We start from the raw sequence: 16121 nt of genomic DNA, 5'->3' as shown, positions 1-16121 counted from the left end.
ATCCCTCTGGCCCTAAAGAAGGCAGCTCTTGACAAGAGGATAACAGCACAGGACAGTTTCACTTGAGATACTTCTGATACTAACTCTGAAAGACTGAGCTATGAAGACCTTTGAAAGCAGAGGCTATACTCCAGTACTGGGAAGATTATTGAAATTAAATAGTAGTCAATACTAAGTTTAAAAGTTCCAAGAATCTGTTAACAACTTCTTCAGCATCTCTACTTACAGAATTTTCTGATCCCAGACCAGGACGTTCACGGTATCCTAAGCCACCACCACCAATATTCAGCTTCTTGCCTTTTCCTCCTTTGAAACGTGATTTCCGGAACCACGGATTCTGTACAAAAGAAGGGCAAATGCTTCTCAACACAGGGAATAATAAGCTTCATAAATGCATGTAATGAGGCTCAGAAAAGAAGGATTTTGAGCATTTCAAAAGAAAAATATACGCTGTTTGCCATTCAACACCACAGCTGTTGCAAGGGGATGGGATGTGACAGACTACAGCACTTTGAAAGCAAGCTGCAGACAGCTCTGTCATGTCGGTCTGAAGCTTTTTGTTACAAATGCTTTTTATGAAAACTAATTTTATGTCCTGAAATTTCATCCCTGTTAAGATTTGTGGGTTTGCATTCTAATAAACCCAGGAATAAGAGCAATTTCTAATGCCATTCACTTTGGAGCTCTGCACTTGCTCACACTGGGGTTTTATTGATTTAGCCCACTGCCTGGCTAAGGAGAAGTGAGGTTCTTCAGCAAAACTTCCTGCAACAAGCAGTGGCCAGGACAGGGCAGTCCAACCAGACCTCCTGTTACCAGGTTTTTAAATAATGGTTGCCTGCACCCCTTTTTATGCCCTATAGTTTCTTCAAATCTGAAGAAGCCAGGAAGCCGTTCAGCTTCTCTACTCTCCTCTCAAAGGCAGCCTCTGGAGCTCTGCCTCACAAATTCTGTCCCTTCTGAAAACACTGCCTCTGTACCTCAGAAAAAAATAATTACTTCTAGCAGCTAGTGTCCAAGCTGCTTGGCAATGAAGACAAAACATGCTAATCCATCTCTGAATTTGGGAATTACCAAACAGTCTTTGCTCTCTTGCAGCTACACAGGCAGTAGAAGACAAGAACTTAAAGAGATGCGGAGTACAGTGGCACAAGCACAATTGCTTCAGCTATCCGTCATACCTATATATAGCAAGCCTGCCACACATCACTGCCAAGCAGGTATAATGATCAAGCAACAACCATTTCACAGAGTGAATGTCCCTGTAATTATTTTCTAGTTTAGCTTTCAGCTAAGCTGCATTTCCCAGGTGCCTGCCATAAACGCATATCGAAAATATGATTGTAATGAGATACTGCAGCTGGAGAGCGCCGCTGGCATCGGCCAGATTACAGCTCCTAATTTCCTAGGCAGTGCCTGACCCCAAAATAGATTACATACTGCGTTCCAAAATCTTCACGTCTTCATGGATTCTTTCAAAGGCCATTAAAAACACTAGAAAGCCTACTTAAAAACAGTATAGATCGCCAAAAGGTCACTGCTAACACATGACAGAGCCAGAAAAAAGTCCCCGAGCTCCTGATTTTGCACTAATCATGGAAGGAACCTTCCTCTACTCAAGTTCTGCTTGTTCGTACCTGCATCGCTAGATCCAACAGCTCTTTGGAAACGTGTTGATTAGCGCCTTCCAGGTTTCTGACAAGATCACCAGCAAAGTTACTGTCTTTGGGAGTCAGCAGAGTGTAGGCAACACCCTTCTCGCCGGCTCTGCCAGTACGGCCAATTCTATGGGTGTGCGTATCGATGTCCCGAGCCACATCATAATTGATAACAGTCTTAATGGAAGGAATATCTAACCCACGAGCTGTAATAGAGGGCGACATAGCAGCAAGTGTGATTAACCTGAATTAGCTCAAAGTAATTCCATTCATACCAGCATATCACTTCATTATGCTCCAGCACATGAAAGGAGTTTCCACAGGAACACACCCCAGTTAAGACGCCCTTCATACATTTTGAGTGTAGTACTATCTTCTCTCCAAGTTCACAGGACTGGAGATGGAAGAGATCTCTTTAAATGACTGTTTTTCCAAGGAAGAGAGCGGGCTTTATTAAAGGACACTGAAATTCAGTCTTTGTTCAGCTGGGTACAAAAGCTGTTCTAGAGAAGGCTTCAAGTGTGTCCATCTCCTCTTCATCTAACATGCATAATGTGTCAGCTGATTAACAAACAGCAACTACTTCCTTAAGAAACAGCTTGTTTTCTTTCTGTATATTAAAAGACATCTGTCAGGCTGTAATTTAAACATCATTAGAAGACTTTAAAAATAAAACCCCTTGCTAACACTGTGTACTTCTGGAAAACATCTGGAACACAGTGCCCAGAAGGTGCAGAAGCCAACCTTGTTGGCTTCCACTGAAATGTGTTAGCCTTTCTGCCGATATCCATGACTTGTAGGAGCTGCTGCTTCTTAGAACGTCACATACCTGCCACATCAGTAGCTACCAGTATCGGGATCCCCTTTTTCTTAAATTCTGAAATGACTTTATTCCTCTCACTCTGGTCCATGTCACCATGAAGCAGCCCCAGATTATGATCCTCCTGCTTGAGGTTATTGGCCAGCTCTTCTGCATTTGCCTTCTTGGTGACAAACAGGAGAACACTCCCAGACGATGTGAACTCCACAAGGCGTCGAGTCAGCCAGTTCCACTTGCTAGGGCCAGAGGGGAAAATCTCCACAATTTGAGTAACATCTTCATTTGCCTAAGGGGAGAAAGAAGACAAGCAATAACACAGGACAGAATGGCAAACAAACACAGATGGTAGAATGAGGAATTTAAAGTAGGTGTGAGAATAAAAAGTGGAGAAGCAGCAGACCAAAATTCTCCTTTAAAAGAGGTTTCAGCTCTTGTCTAACTGCTGACCACTTCATTTTCACAGTGCAGAAAAGGCAGGGGTTAAATGAGCTACTCTCTGCTAAACCTGAGAGGCAAAGCGCAGTCTTTGACATGATGCAGTTTAGCACCCTACTGATCTAAAGATGGGTACTTGCAATTTCGATGCTCTTGCGACAGGTGCTATTAACATCTCAAACAGACTGTGCAAGTGCAGGGTCTGAGATGGAGGATGCTCATCAGTAAGAGTTATTCATACAGCGATCAGAGAAAGTGCTCCTGTGAGCTGTGACTTGCCCTTGGAGTTGGGAGAGGGGAGGTATAAACAGACTCCCTACACACTCCGTATTGCAAGTTATAAAAGTGCAGTGGAGCTCACAGCACTATCTGGAAGTTTCTCTGAAAGATTTAATTTTTACACAATTAAGTATTAATTATTTCAAGGATGATGCTTTCATAATAGAGTAATAATTTAGATCAAAGAAAAGAAACCATGTGATTGAGCTAAGAAAGCTGCTTCTTTTTTTGAGTGATGGTTAGGAAAAACATTTTCCCACAAAGAAGGGGCTTCAGGTAGCCATGAATTTTCTGTTATAAAGAGATACCTCACATTCGTGGTTGAAAAAAATAAAAAAAAAAAGCAGAGAACTGGTTAAAAGAATGTTCTGAAGGCATCTTGTGAAACTTCTCAACAGTTTTCATTTATAAGCAGTTTCTTCAGAGCAAGTGTAACCTGCCCACTTCACTGACTTATTGCCCAATCTCTAGTCTAATAGTTCAGCTGCTACTGTCGAGCAAGTCTAGAATCAACATTCCCACGTAAACCAGCTGAAAGACATTAGTGTCTAAGTTTAAAATCCTTCATTGCAAAAGCTATTATTTATTTATAGTTTTGAGACCCAAAAAAGGATAAACCCATTGATTCAGCCTAATTAAAATCAATCACCACATTAATGTTGTTTCACTCCTTGATGAAAACTCCCATAATATTTGTTGGCAGCAAGAAAGCTCAACAAAATAAATAAAAGCCCCCAAACCAAAACCTTACTATTTTTTGTTAAGCACAAAGTATTTACTCTTAAATATAAATGATGACTACTGCAGTTTAACTTAAATTTCAAACAACAGAAACGGGATGGTTCATTTTTCTGATCGTCTCACAAATAACGTGGAATTACCTCTCCAATGTCTCCCTGCACAACTCGAATCGGGTCGATCAGAATATCTCGGGCCAATTTCTCAATCTTCTTACGGAAAGTGGCACTGAACAAGAGGGCTAAAAGAAAAACAGTATTTGAACTCCTTGAAAAAGAAACTTTCTTTTAGAATTATGAAAACACTGCACAGATCTTGTGAATGAGGACCTGTACAACTGCGCTAGATGTCAGTGATCTGAAGCTACGGTCTGTTTTACTGGTTTTGATGAAAATTATCAATCACACTGTTAGAATACCTCAACGTGGAAACACATTTCGTGGCACTTGAAACAAGATGTTGATAATATGTGGCCCTGCTGTGAACCTTCTTTCATGGCAGCTTAGAATACAGGATCTCAAAGCATATGAACATTAATTCAGCTTATCATCTTTTCTCTGAGTAAAGTCTGTGGAGGGATTACAGACTGACGAACAGCGTGGCTACCTGCCCACACTTCCCAAGTGCTCCCTCCTAACAGCCCACACTGAGAATAACACCAGTGGACTTCTGCAGAAGTCTCATTGTGTGGCTGTGTCAGGAACAGGAAATCCAATCTCTGTTCCAGATTCTTAACCAGGAGCCCACCAGAAAGCCTCCTCAGTTTACTTAGAAACACGCTTATACTTACTCTGTCTGTCAGGACGTACGTGGCTTGCGACTGATCTGACCTGATACTCTGAAAAGGAGATGGAAAATGTTCTAATCAACATCTTATGCTCATTATTTAGTAGAATAACCAAAAATACAACTTCATTGCTTTATTTAACAACCAACCATAGAGTGAATGAGTGTCTCTTGCTCAGTATTTAATTCTAGTGTGACTTCCAGAGGCTCTTTGCTGCACAATGGGAGTTCCTTTGCTGTAAAAAGAAACTTTTGGAAGTTCCTTCAGCAAAAAATTCCGTAAGCAAAGATCCTAGCTAAATTTGTGCATAACCTATACATCTTACAAGTGTCTCCCTGCCTTTGTGCTATTATAGTACTGTCAAATCTTTGCTGTGTCCCATGATTCTTGAACACAAATTCAAAATCATCCAGATGTGAATGATCAAACTGCTTCCAATAAAGTAGAAAGTTCTTTCAACACAGAAGTTTGTACACACAGAAGTAACTTGCCCAAAAGTTATTCAGCAACTCTAAGATAAAAATCAGGGTTTTTGGACTTCAACACCAACAGGATTTCACTGATCTCTTTATAGCAACAGATGTTAGACCTTTCCATATGAGTCTATAAAGTATTTGCTTAATGTATTTTGAAGTGTATGAAGCTACAGGGGTTATAAACAGTCCTACTAAGCTGGGAACTGGACACCACCGCTTTCCAAAACAGTGAACTTTGTTCATTACGTACCAAAACCCATGTCAAACATTCTGTCAGCTTCATCAAACACAAGGTAAGTGACTCTTTGAAGGTTTGTAGCTTTCTTTTTCACATGATCAATCAAACGACCCTATTAAAAAAAAAACCAACAAGTTTTTAAAGCATATTTTAAAAAATGTTACTATATGCAACCTTCAGGCACTTAAGTGCTTTTTATTCTCATTTACCAGAGACGTAGAACAGAAAACATCTCAAGGCTTCAGTCTAGAAGTAAGTGTCCATATTCCAGTCATAGAAACAGATTCCTAAAACTCTCATCAGCTATGCCTGACAAGCACAGTTGTCTTCAACTTCAGGACTGTTTTTTCAAGCTTAACAGTGCTGAGATCCTAAAATTCCCCATTCTTCATTACAATTAAATTTTAAATGTGAACTGGCTACTTAATCCCTGGCTTAGACTGGCTACAATTTTTGGCAAGGGAGTTTTTCATGCTTTGTTTTCTTGCCTAGTACCCCAATAAATAGCCACAATTCCTCCAACCATTGCTCAGTTTTGCCCAAGTTCATAACTAGTTTTTGCAATAAGCAAAGCCAGTTGACAGTGGTGCTCATTTAAATCACTGGTTCTGCATCAACATCCCTTCTGACTCAGTGTTTCAACCCCTTCAGCATTACTGCCACAGGCTCTACACTGATTCAGGAAGATGGCACTCAAGTCCATGACGTTCTGGGAATTTTCTTCATCAATTTTAAGGCTCAGCAATCAAATGCTGGTATAGTGCACAACTGATACTGATTCAAGCAGATCTTGCTTGCTGTTCTACTGGAGATCATACCTAATATCTTTCAATTTATCCTGGGAGAATAATCATCCCAGCATATTTGCTCTCAACATCTGATAACCGTGAAGAACCTAGATTTCAGTGATAAGAGAACAAATTCTGCAGCACCAATGGTATTAAAAAATCTGTCTCAACTTCAGTTAAGCAACAAAAAACACCCGGTACTGTATGCATACAGGTACTTACTGGTGTGCAGACAACTATCTCTGCCCCCTCCTGGAGAGCTTTGGCTTGCTCCCACATGCTTCCTCCTCCATACACAGCTACGGAGCGCAGATTATATGCCTTACCAAAGCGCTTACATTCGGAATGGATCTGAGAATTTTAAACAAAGCACATCACAGTTCACGTTAGACAGATCTGAGAAAAATACACCTACCTTGGAAATACAGTCCAGCTCCCGAAATCTACTTTTCAGCTAGTAACTTAACAAAATTATTCAGAAATCCTTAGGGCTGAATACTTCAATACTTGTGGATAATTTTCAGTAATTTGAGAAACCGATTTAGGCATCTAACTGTAATTTAACCTGCAGGCTCTATCCTTTTACACACACAATTTGTGGCAATGCATCCACAGTATTCTTAATACTTAGAAATAATATGGGAGTACCGTGCAAAACTTTACAATTTCAGGTTTGTCATGATCCTTCAACAAAAAGAGGCGTAGGAGACAATTGAGCCTACATTGGAGGCATGCTACTAATGCACAGAGCAGTTTTTTCAAATAGTTTACTGAGATTCTCTGATAATTTCTGCCCAGAATTTTGCCTTCTGTAAGAACACCATACAGCATATACACAATTAGCATAGACCTACCTGTTGGCAAAGCTCTCTGGTTGGGCAGACGATCACTGCAATGGGACCATCCCCTGGTTCAAGCTCCTTTTGATCCATGATGTGAATCAGCATCGGCCAGATGAAGGCTGCTGTTTTTCCACTTCCAGTCTTAGCTATCCCAATCATATCCCTGCCACTTAGTGCAACTGGAACACCCTAAAAATAAGGAGATTCTAAACCCATATTATGCCTACCTTAGCATATTCTTGTGCTAGATACTACACGAAAACTCAGATAACAAGAGGAAAGCACATTACAGAGGACTCACAGCAACATATGTCGATGCTTACACAGTTTTATTGCCAAGTTCAGATCCGAATTAGTTTCTTTTAAGGGCTGGAAGCAATTACCATGTATGACTGTTGCTGTCCTATACAGAATCAATGTCTGGGCACAGCACAACATCCCAAGGATATATTTACATGTACACAAACGCATCTTGTCCAGCTGTAAGAATGCTAAGAACAAATTCTCTGAGCCTATTCTTTCTGTAACCATTCTGAGCGCTGAAGTCCTCAGTTCATCCCTACTGTTGCTATAAGGGCCTCTCAACCAGTTTTTGCCAAATAGTATGGACTAAGATCCTAATACACATCCCTTGGACACAGCACCATGTCATTTTTTATACTTCAAGAAAACCATCTGAAGTGGTGTGGTTATAATCACATTATTGATAAACTTAATTACTTATGGTAATCAATCTACATATGCAGTAGAATCCCTTTTGCTTGCACGGCTCTCCAAGAAATGGTCCAGCTCCTAGGGCATTTATTCTAATTGCCAAAAGAAATGAAAAAAAAATGCCTTGTTGCATACCTCTTCTAGTTACGAGACATTTAAATATAAGCTGTTCAAATGAATAAAGTTGTCAATGTATGGCTCTTTACTCAGCTACTGCTATGGTTATTTGTAATACAATTTCTAAAAAAAAACCAAACCCCAAACAAACAACCCTTTCATACATTTCTACTAGAGGTGTCACTTGAATATTCTTCAGCCTTCACCAAGAGACAAATGAGGAATATGGATATATTTACAATGGTTATTAAACAAGAACAGAAGTGGGTAAACTTCTACTTTAAAAAGTATCAAAGCTATTTTCATAGAAAATACAAATTATTCTTCCCTGTGACATCTCTATATAGGAAACTAGAATTGTACACATCCTCATGTGGACTAAGGACCTTTGCATGTGTTCTACTAGTTCTCTTTAGATGTTAGAGAAGTAACAACACTCACCTGACACTGGATAGGAGTCGGCTGGGTATACTCGGATTTCCTAATTTGATGCATAAGTTGCTCATCAAACCCAAAATGAGCAAAACTACTGCCAGGCCTTGGAGGAGCAGCACCGGAGACCTTAGAAACAGAAACATATCTTTGTTCATGAACGGTAAGAGAAAAACAAAGAGCACTCTGTACAAAAATGAAAAAAAGGGTCTCTGCCTCTGAAAATGGCTTTTTACTTTTTGAATAGGTGTAAGTTTAACTAGGTGCACATTCCAGATGTGTTGTATAAACATGATTTCCAAGTACAAAAATTTAGATAAATTATCACCATAAGCTACTGAACATCATATCTACCTCCTTGTATAATGGGTCTTCCCCAAATAATTTCCTTCATAGAAAGTCACCACACTAACATGTCACGAACGGCAAAGAACTAATTCTTGCATATAATATTTCCAGTTTCAATTCCTAGCTCTGGAGTTCTTTTGTCCAACCATGCAAGTGGCAATCTTTGGTGCCGCCTTTGACAAATCCAGAGAAGACTTTCAAGAACTGCTAAGGAAAATCAAGATCCCTTAAATCAAAGTCACTGAAGGTATCCAAGAGGCTTGGTATTCAAAAGCTGGAGTCTCCTGTGAAAACCTTCATTAAAACCACTAAGAGTCCAAAAACAACGGGAGTAAAAAGATTCTAGGAGGACAGTTTTGTGACCAGCTTACCCGGAGATTTAGCTTATGCCGTAACTCCACCACTTGCTGCGGGGTGAGACTGGTGATCTCCTCGTGCTCATCATAGAAATTTTTCTCAAATGGTGGATATTCAATCTGCAAGGGTAATTACTCAGTTAGTCCAGGACTCAAGATTCTCTTGGTACACATAGTTTTAGAGAGGAAGGGTCCTTTTTCTCAAAAGTTCTTATTGTCTGCAAGAACATCTGTTTAATATGAAGCCATTTCAAGAAATTTTACAGGGACAGAAGCATATTTCAATCTGCTGCTTAGCTCCTGCTTTCTAGAATGCCTCAGACAGAACAGAATGGAATAAACTTCCTTCCTACCTCTGAATGGTCAATAGGTGGAAGAGGATCAATGATTTTTTTGGATGGTGCAATTGGATTCCCATCACTATCATACTCCAGGTTATCCTCTTCCTCTTCTTGGACCACACCAGCAGTGGGGTTTTCAGCCATGTAGCGAAAATAAGCTTCCTGCAGCAAAACATATCAGTAAAATCACATACAATAGGATGCAAAACTACTACTACATTTGTTTAAATGATGTATATGCTAGACAGCTGTTTGCTTTCACACCCACCATTGAGGAAAAAAAACCATGTTCACTAGAACTGATTCTTCTAATAAATACCAACAGTTATGTCCAGAAGAAGGACAATAAGTACAAATGAAGAAAACAACTATAGTGACAGTTAGACCACAAAATGCTTTTAAAAACCAAACTTCTCTTACACATCTGCTTAACAACTCCTTCTACCACGACTTGTCATCCTTTAACAATAGAAGAATCTATTCTTATTTCCACACGAACAAAGTACAAACGCTGCAGGTGTTTAAACAGAGAACACAATGTTACTAAGCATATGATGTTCATGGTTTTTTTAAACACACTATGCCAAAGACAGTTTCTCCGCTTCCCCTAACTAGACTCTAAGAAATGAAAATATATCTATTTTTCATTGAGAGTCAACAGCAAACGGGAAAGAAACTATGTCAGAAGAGTCCTTTAACACAAGCCCAAGTTAGAAGCCACTGTCACATGCCATCCTTCCAGCTCACAAATATGTCCGTGTCTCACAGAATCTCACTGGCACACCACGACATTCTCATGGAGGAAACACCAGTCTCACTTGACTTTCAAGCAAATATTTAAGATCAGATTTTTAAAGCAAGGTTCAATTACAAATAAATGTATATACTCATCTGGCTTTTCCACTTGCATGTCCAATTATCACTCAGTCACATAGAGACGCACACAACACACTTGAACAACAGCTGTCTCCAAGTGTAAGTCACCTTTGCTCAAACTTTATCACAGCTACACTCACCGAATTGGAAGCAAAGGCCTTGAGGCCACACAACCCTTCTGTGCTCCGCATTATTGCGAGTAACACAATAGTTATTAATTACAACTTAGTAGTAAGGTACATTTTGAAATGAAGACTTTCCTCTTTGTTTATTATTTCTGTTACAGTGATGTTTATAATCTTCAATCAGAACTGGAGCTCCTCTGAAAATAAAGAGCAAAAAGCCTGATTCTTGCCCTTGACAGGCATTAAATTTCACTGCACATAGCCTCCACAGTTTAACAGCCTCTCACTGGTGCTCCATGTTAGTTGATTCTGCTAATTTCAAATTTGATGAGACCCTCAGATACTGAAAAACCTGTACAGAAAGTTGAAGTTCAAACTGATGGAAAAAATCTTCTTAAACGGAGTAAAAAAGAAGGAAATTGTCTCCTAATATTCTTCTTTTTTTTTTAGTGAAACACCTAGAAGGGTAGAGACAGCAGGGTAACCACTACAGCTTCCTGCTGAATTGTCCAGATACTGCACGTGATACTGGAGTTTTGTTTGTACCTAGTAGTTATATATTTGGGGAAGCAAGGTAAAAAAACAAAAACAAAAAAGAAGATAGAAAGACTGCATAGGAACTCACTTGGTCATCTTCCTCTTCAATGTCATCTCGAATACCCCTGGAAAAACAAGCGGAGAAAAAAAACTTCCCTGCAAGTGTTCCACATACTCAGCTCCATACTTTCATTTGATTAGTGCTGAGCTCCATATTTTGTGGAAGACACAACACTAACAACTCAGTAACATTTATAATCCCAACCCATGGAGTTTTCATATTTGGCGCCAACCATAAAAGCGACCCTACAAAGACTTCTTTTTACTTCTACTAATGAGAATGAAAGATTAGGATTTCATCTTCCCAGCAGAAGCCACATCAAAGATCATCCTGGTCTAAGCTCTCGATGCTACAGAAGTCCCATAACTGAAGAGGAATACGAGCCATGAAGTGCAAATCCAGTTCAGAACTTCCCCAGGTGGTGATATGGATCCGGTGTTTTGTTTCAGGACCATGTATACCCTGATCAACCCCATGCAGTGCAAGTTCTACCAAGGTATCTGATATTTACATCAAGAATCAACAGCATCATTACTTTCCTTGGTCAAAACAGATAGATAAGCTGCAAAAATGTAAACTGTTTTAAACTCCAAATTTAGTATCCCAATTGTCACACGCTACCTAATACATTAGCTTTATGTGGTATGTCTAAAAACCTAGTTCAATTTTGGAAGAATCTCCAGTACAGCTACAGCAGCACTGAGTTATTTTGGTCACATAAATGCAGTTTTATACTAAACCACCCTGATCACTGGCAAGGATATGGAAAGAAGAAAAACTATTCAGGCTGATTTGGAAGATGGTAGTAGTACAATGTACTGCCCCAATTTGTGTGGCCTAGAAAGGCTTTTCACGTGAGATAACTCTCAGAGTTGTCACATTTTATTGTAGGATGCTGCCATGGATTCCTCCCTCCTATTATTCAGTTTTTATTGCACAGAACTTTACCCATGGAAAATATCATGCACTGGTTAATGCTGTTTACTAAGTATATATTATATTGTCTACAGAACAATCACCATCAACAAAATGCATTGGAATACTCTTAGCAGCATACAAGACACAGGCAGGCATGGGAATTATAAAAGAGAACTTACTTAACATTCTTTTTTTCTTTGTCTTTATCTTCAAGTCTCTTCATGTCTCGAGCAGCTTGATCCTAACAGGTCATAAAATTAGGACATGTTAAAAAACCCAAGATGATAAAACATGGAGAGGAAAAGCGTTCCTACGTAACTAGACCATCACGCCACAGAGGCAGCATTTTTTGGACTAAACTTTCTCCTGCTCCATATCCTATTCTGCTAAATAAATTCTCCTGCTAATACCTTTGAAATTTATACACTGTAACTTCACAGCAATGTTGTTGTAAAAATACATTCTCTGCATTCCTCCTGAAAACACTGTGACAGAATCCAGCTAATAACAGAACTGTAGCTAAGGAACAGCTCATGATAAATACAAATTTCAATTCAGGTAGCGTAAAATGCAGAAAACCTTAATTTCGTATTCAGATTCACACAAAGCTGTTTGTTGTACTGCCTTGACATGCTCAAAACAGTTAAGCTACTGTAAATCATATCCACCCTCTCCCCATCTAATCCACCTTTGAGTTCTAATTAACACAGCATCTTATATAAAACCAAAAGCTAAGTGACGTTCTGAATACAGCTGTCAAAAACATGAGTGACATTTGCTGCTCCTGGCTAGAGAGAACTTCGGCCACATAAATTAATAAACATTTCACAAGCCGGGTCTTGCCTCCACTTCAGCCATGAATGCCTCCAGAGGATCATCATCGCTGTCAGAGTCTGCTGATTTGGAATGAAACTGCTGGCGAGTGGGGGAATTCTCTGCGGGAATGTACGGCAATTCGACATTGCTGGAATCTTCCTCTTCATCCTCAAAGTATCTGAAAAGAAACAAACAATGGCTCGGTCAGCACACACTCTACAGCACCATGCTGTCTTTCATGGTTTCTGAGTCAAGTTTCCCACACAGAGATGGGATAGCAAAAGTCAGTATGTACACAGGAAAAGATGTTGCAATTTGTTTCTTTCTTTACAATTATTCATGCTGTAAGCTAAAAGTGGTGGTCAGGCAAACAGATGTTAGGAAACTGATTCCTGAGTGGCTCTCCCAGGCTGGTGAATACAGGATGCTTTTCTGACCTCCCTTCTATTCAATGCATTTATGCAGCTAATAGAAGGGTTAGTAAAGAAATGTGGAGCTGAATGTTCCCCTGCGCAAAAAACCACCCAGATTTTTGCCGCTTGGCTCCAATTCTGAACACACCATCTCAGGCAAAGTCTTATTCAGAATGAGACTGAGCTGACTGAGGCTCAGCTGAGATATGTTCTTAGGGAGGGGAAAGCTAGAGGAGAGCTCTCCACGGGCTGCTGCAGCATCTCACAGTCTTTTAAATATATTTAAAGGCAAGGATGTATTATCATTCTCATTTTACAGACGATGGGCTGACACCCAGAGAAAAGGTAAATAATCACTCCAGGGCAACATCAAAAGTCTGCTGCAAAGCAAAGATGGGAGTACTTGCAGGTGACTAGCTCAGTTTTTCTTGATAATATTGCTGTAAAGCTACCGGGGTTCTATTACACCATAATGCAGTGCTAGGGTATTTATTCTTGAGCAGGCTTTTCTAAATAACTAAACCTCATAAATGTCACAGATACTTTCCCTGACCTTGGGAATTCTAAAACACCAAGATCTAGAGCTAGAGAAACACAAGAAACAACCCTACTTACGCATTCTCTTCATCAAAATTTGCTCGCTTTGACCCAATTTTGTAGAAAGAAGGCAGCTGAGGAGGTCCCGATTTCGCAAATGCAGCAGAAGAACCGGCTGTTCCAAAAGCACTATGAGACTGTTGAGAGAGCTTAGGCTCCTCTTTTTTTCCAGGCGTTATGGCAAATCCACCAAAACCAAAGCCTCTCTTAGTACCAGGTCCACCTTTATTCCAATTCATGATGTCCTCAATATATCTGTTAAAATCACAAAAGACAAATTAATGCCCTTTCTGCTCTAGGCAGATATATATAATTGTCATGATTTTTCCTTCAGTCATGATAAAGGGACTTGTGGAAATGTGACTGACAAGAGTTTGATCTGTTTCCCAGAAAGGATTTGGGCTTTGTTCTCTTCTTGTAAGTATCCATAATTCAAAAAAAGAATAAAACAAGACGCTGTCTTCCAAAACTGACTGTGTCTGTCAGGAACTACCTAAGAGTATTTAAGATGTTGCCTGTCTTGTCTGTTTTGCAATCTATGACAAACAAACCCAAGGCCAGAACTTTGAACATCAGGAGGAACAGGAGACGAAAAGTCAACTCAGTACATATTTTGCATGTCCATACAGTCCCACCCTTCAGCGTTTCATGGCTTTGTAAATACGCTACTGCAATCCAGACATCTCTAGAAAAACGGGCCCAAAGCACCACACCACTCCGTTATGAGACAAGGCACATTTCTGCCAAAAAGTCAACTCCCTCTTAAGAAAACATTTAGCCATATATATGTTCTCCGACCTACATTTTTCAAACCACATTTTAAATACTCCACATAACATGTCTGCCCAGAACTTGGCTTTCTAAGTTAGATAAGAGAAGATTGAACTGAGATTAAGACTGATACTAAGATTGACACTTCCCATTCCAAGCAATTTAATTATTTCATCTGCATGGTCAAGTCATACCTTTAAGGCAGCCAAAGACAGTATGACACCCACTGCTTTCAAGTGCATCATAATTAGATGGCTCAAAGGCTACAAGTCTTATTAAACAAATCCTCACATTCAGCAAGAATCCTCCAATGAGATCAGAATTCAACGGCAAAAGAAACAACTTCAAAATAATCTGAGAGTAAATACTGCTACTGCTCCCTGTGCAGAACATTGACCAGCTTGGGACTTGCTCAATAAATCTCAAGTCTGGACTAGAGTTCACCAAGAGACTTTGGGGAAAACTCTGCTATCCGGTTCTCCATGGTAGCAGCTGACTGGTGTCATTCTCCCACCTGCACTGCCACACCTTGTAGCTTTCAGACCTGCAGATGCGTGGCAAGTAAGAGATCAAAATGTACAAGAAACGGATAAAAGGTGTAACTTTGCACTTCAGCAGCTGACAGCACAGCAGGCAATCTTTTAAGTTATCACATCTGATTTCGAGGATTATTCCTCGCTGTACTTACTGACTTTTCTTCCTTCCTACCACCCCAGAAAATAAAAAGAATTGTTCTTTTATTCTGTCATACAGCTGCAAAAGTACAAAATGTGGTCTGTTTGCCCACGGAGCCCACTCGTGAGCGTACAGGGAGAGGGTTCCTACAGGACAGCGATGAAGTGCACAGTGAGACCGTAGGCTGATCGCCGGGCTTGGCGTCCCTGCAAACGCCGTTCCGAGGGAGGAAACGCGAGGGTACGGACCCCTTCTACGCCTCCCCTGGATGTGAGGGAAACGCAGCAATAAGTCTTAGCTGCTCCCGTTTCTGGCGGTTGCTGAAGAGAGGAGGGACGCTCCCTGCCCGCCGACATCACCCCTCCCTGAGCACAGCGGGGAAAGGAGAGAGGGGGCCCGGCGCCGCGGAGAGTCCCCTGCCCTCGGGCAGGCGCAGCGGAGGGAGTCGCACCTTGGCCGCGGCGCGCTCTCCCGGCACACCGGGCCCTGCGCGGGGCCGGTAGCGGGGCCTCTCGCAGCCTTTCCCGCCCGCAGGGCCCCGGCACGGGGGCGGGCCCTTTGTGCGGGCCAGGCCGAGGCTGCCTGAGCCCGCACTAGGCCGCGGCCCCGCCAGCCCCCGCCCGCGGGGGAAGCCGCCGCGCCGGCGGGGGAGGAGCCGCCGCGCCGTCCCGCCCTGCCCAGCCCGGGCCGGGCCGGGCCCGCTCGCCCTCACTCACCCCTCGGGCACCGCAGCCGCCGGCCGCCGCTTCCCCGGTTACCGGGGCGGGGGGTGGAGACGCGACGTACCTACGCACTAACGTGCGTACGTGCGTGACGCGTTGAGGTCAGCACGCCCGCCGGAGCATGCGCGCTAGCAGCGGGTGAAGCCGCGGGAGGCGGGCGGTGGAACCGGGCAAGGCGTGAGCGTCCCGGGCCGCCCGCGCCGGCTGTCCCGGGGCCGCGCAGGGGGTGCCGGGGCCCGGC

The 16121-nt window shown here is 41.7% G+C and overlaps 1 protein-coding gene across 4 annotated transcripts in view; it reads right to left on the bottom strand.

Moving 5' to 3' along the window:
• DDX42 (DEAD-box helicase 42) overlaps window positions 1–15976 on the bottom strand; it is a 22003-nt gene extending 6027 nt beyond the window's left edge. For 3 of the 4 annotated variants that reach the window (XM_074891882.1, XM_074891881.1, XM_074891883.1), the window contains exons 1-16: window positions 15875–15976; window positions 13731–13967; window positions 12730–12880; window positions 12066–12127; window positions 10996–11032; window positions 9382–9531; window positions 9044–9148; window positions 8334–8453; window positions 7074–7250; window positions 6442–6570; window positions 5444–5543; window positions 4721–4768; window positions 4074–4171; window positions 2488–2764; window positions 1638–1864; window positions 227–337 (exon numbers count right to left, since the gene is read on the bottom strand). In XM_074891882.1, coding sequence (XP_074747983.1) covers window positions 227–337; window positions 1638–1864; window positions 2488–2764; window positions 4074–4171; window positions 4721–4768; window positions 5444–5543; window positions 6442–6570; window positions 7074–7250; window positions 8334–8453; window positions 9044–9148; window positions 9382–9531; window positions 10996–11032; window positions 12066–12127; window positions 12730–12880; window positions 13731–13951 — 2013 coding nt within the window. In that variant the 5' untranslated portion in view covers window positions 13952–13967; window positions 15875–15976. Of the gene's footprint in view, window positions 1–226; window positions 338–1637; window positions 1865–2487; window positions 2765–4073; window positions 4172–4720; window positions 4769–5443; window positions 5544–6441; window positions 6571–7073; window positions 7251–8333; window positions 8454–9043; window positions 9149–9381; window positions 9532–10995; window positions 11033–12065; window positions 12128–12729; window positions 12881–13730; window positions 13968–15874 lie in introns of those variants that run through there. The other variant, XM_074891884.1, reaches the window with a different exon arrangement.
• Window positions 15977–16121: the final 145 nt, after the last annotated feature.

The sequence above is a fragment of the Strix uralensis genome, chromosome 22 (genome assembly GCF_047716275.1).
Source record: "Strix uralensis isolate ZFMK-TIS-50842 chromosome 22, bStrUra1, whole genome shotgun sequence".
NCBI classification, from domain to species: domain Eukaryota; kingdom Metazoa; phylum Chordata; class Aves; order Strigiformes; family Strigidae; genus Strix; species Strix uralensis.
Note: the sequence above shows the minus strand (reverse complement) of the source record. Positions and strands in the feature narration are given on the sequence as shown.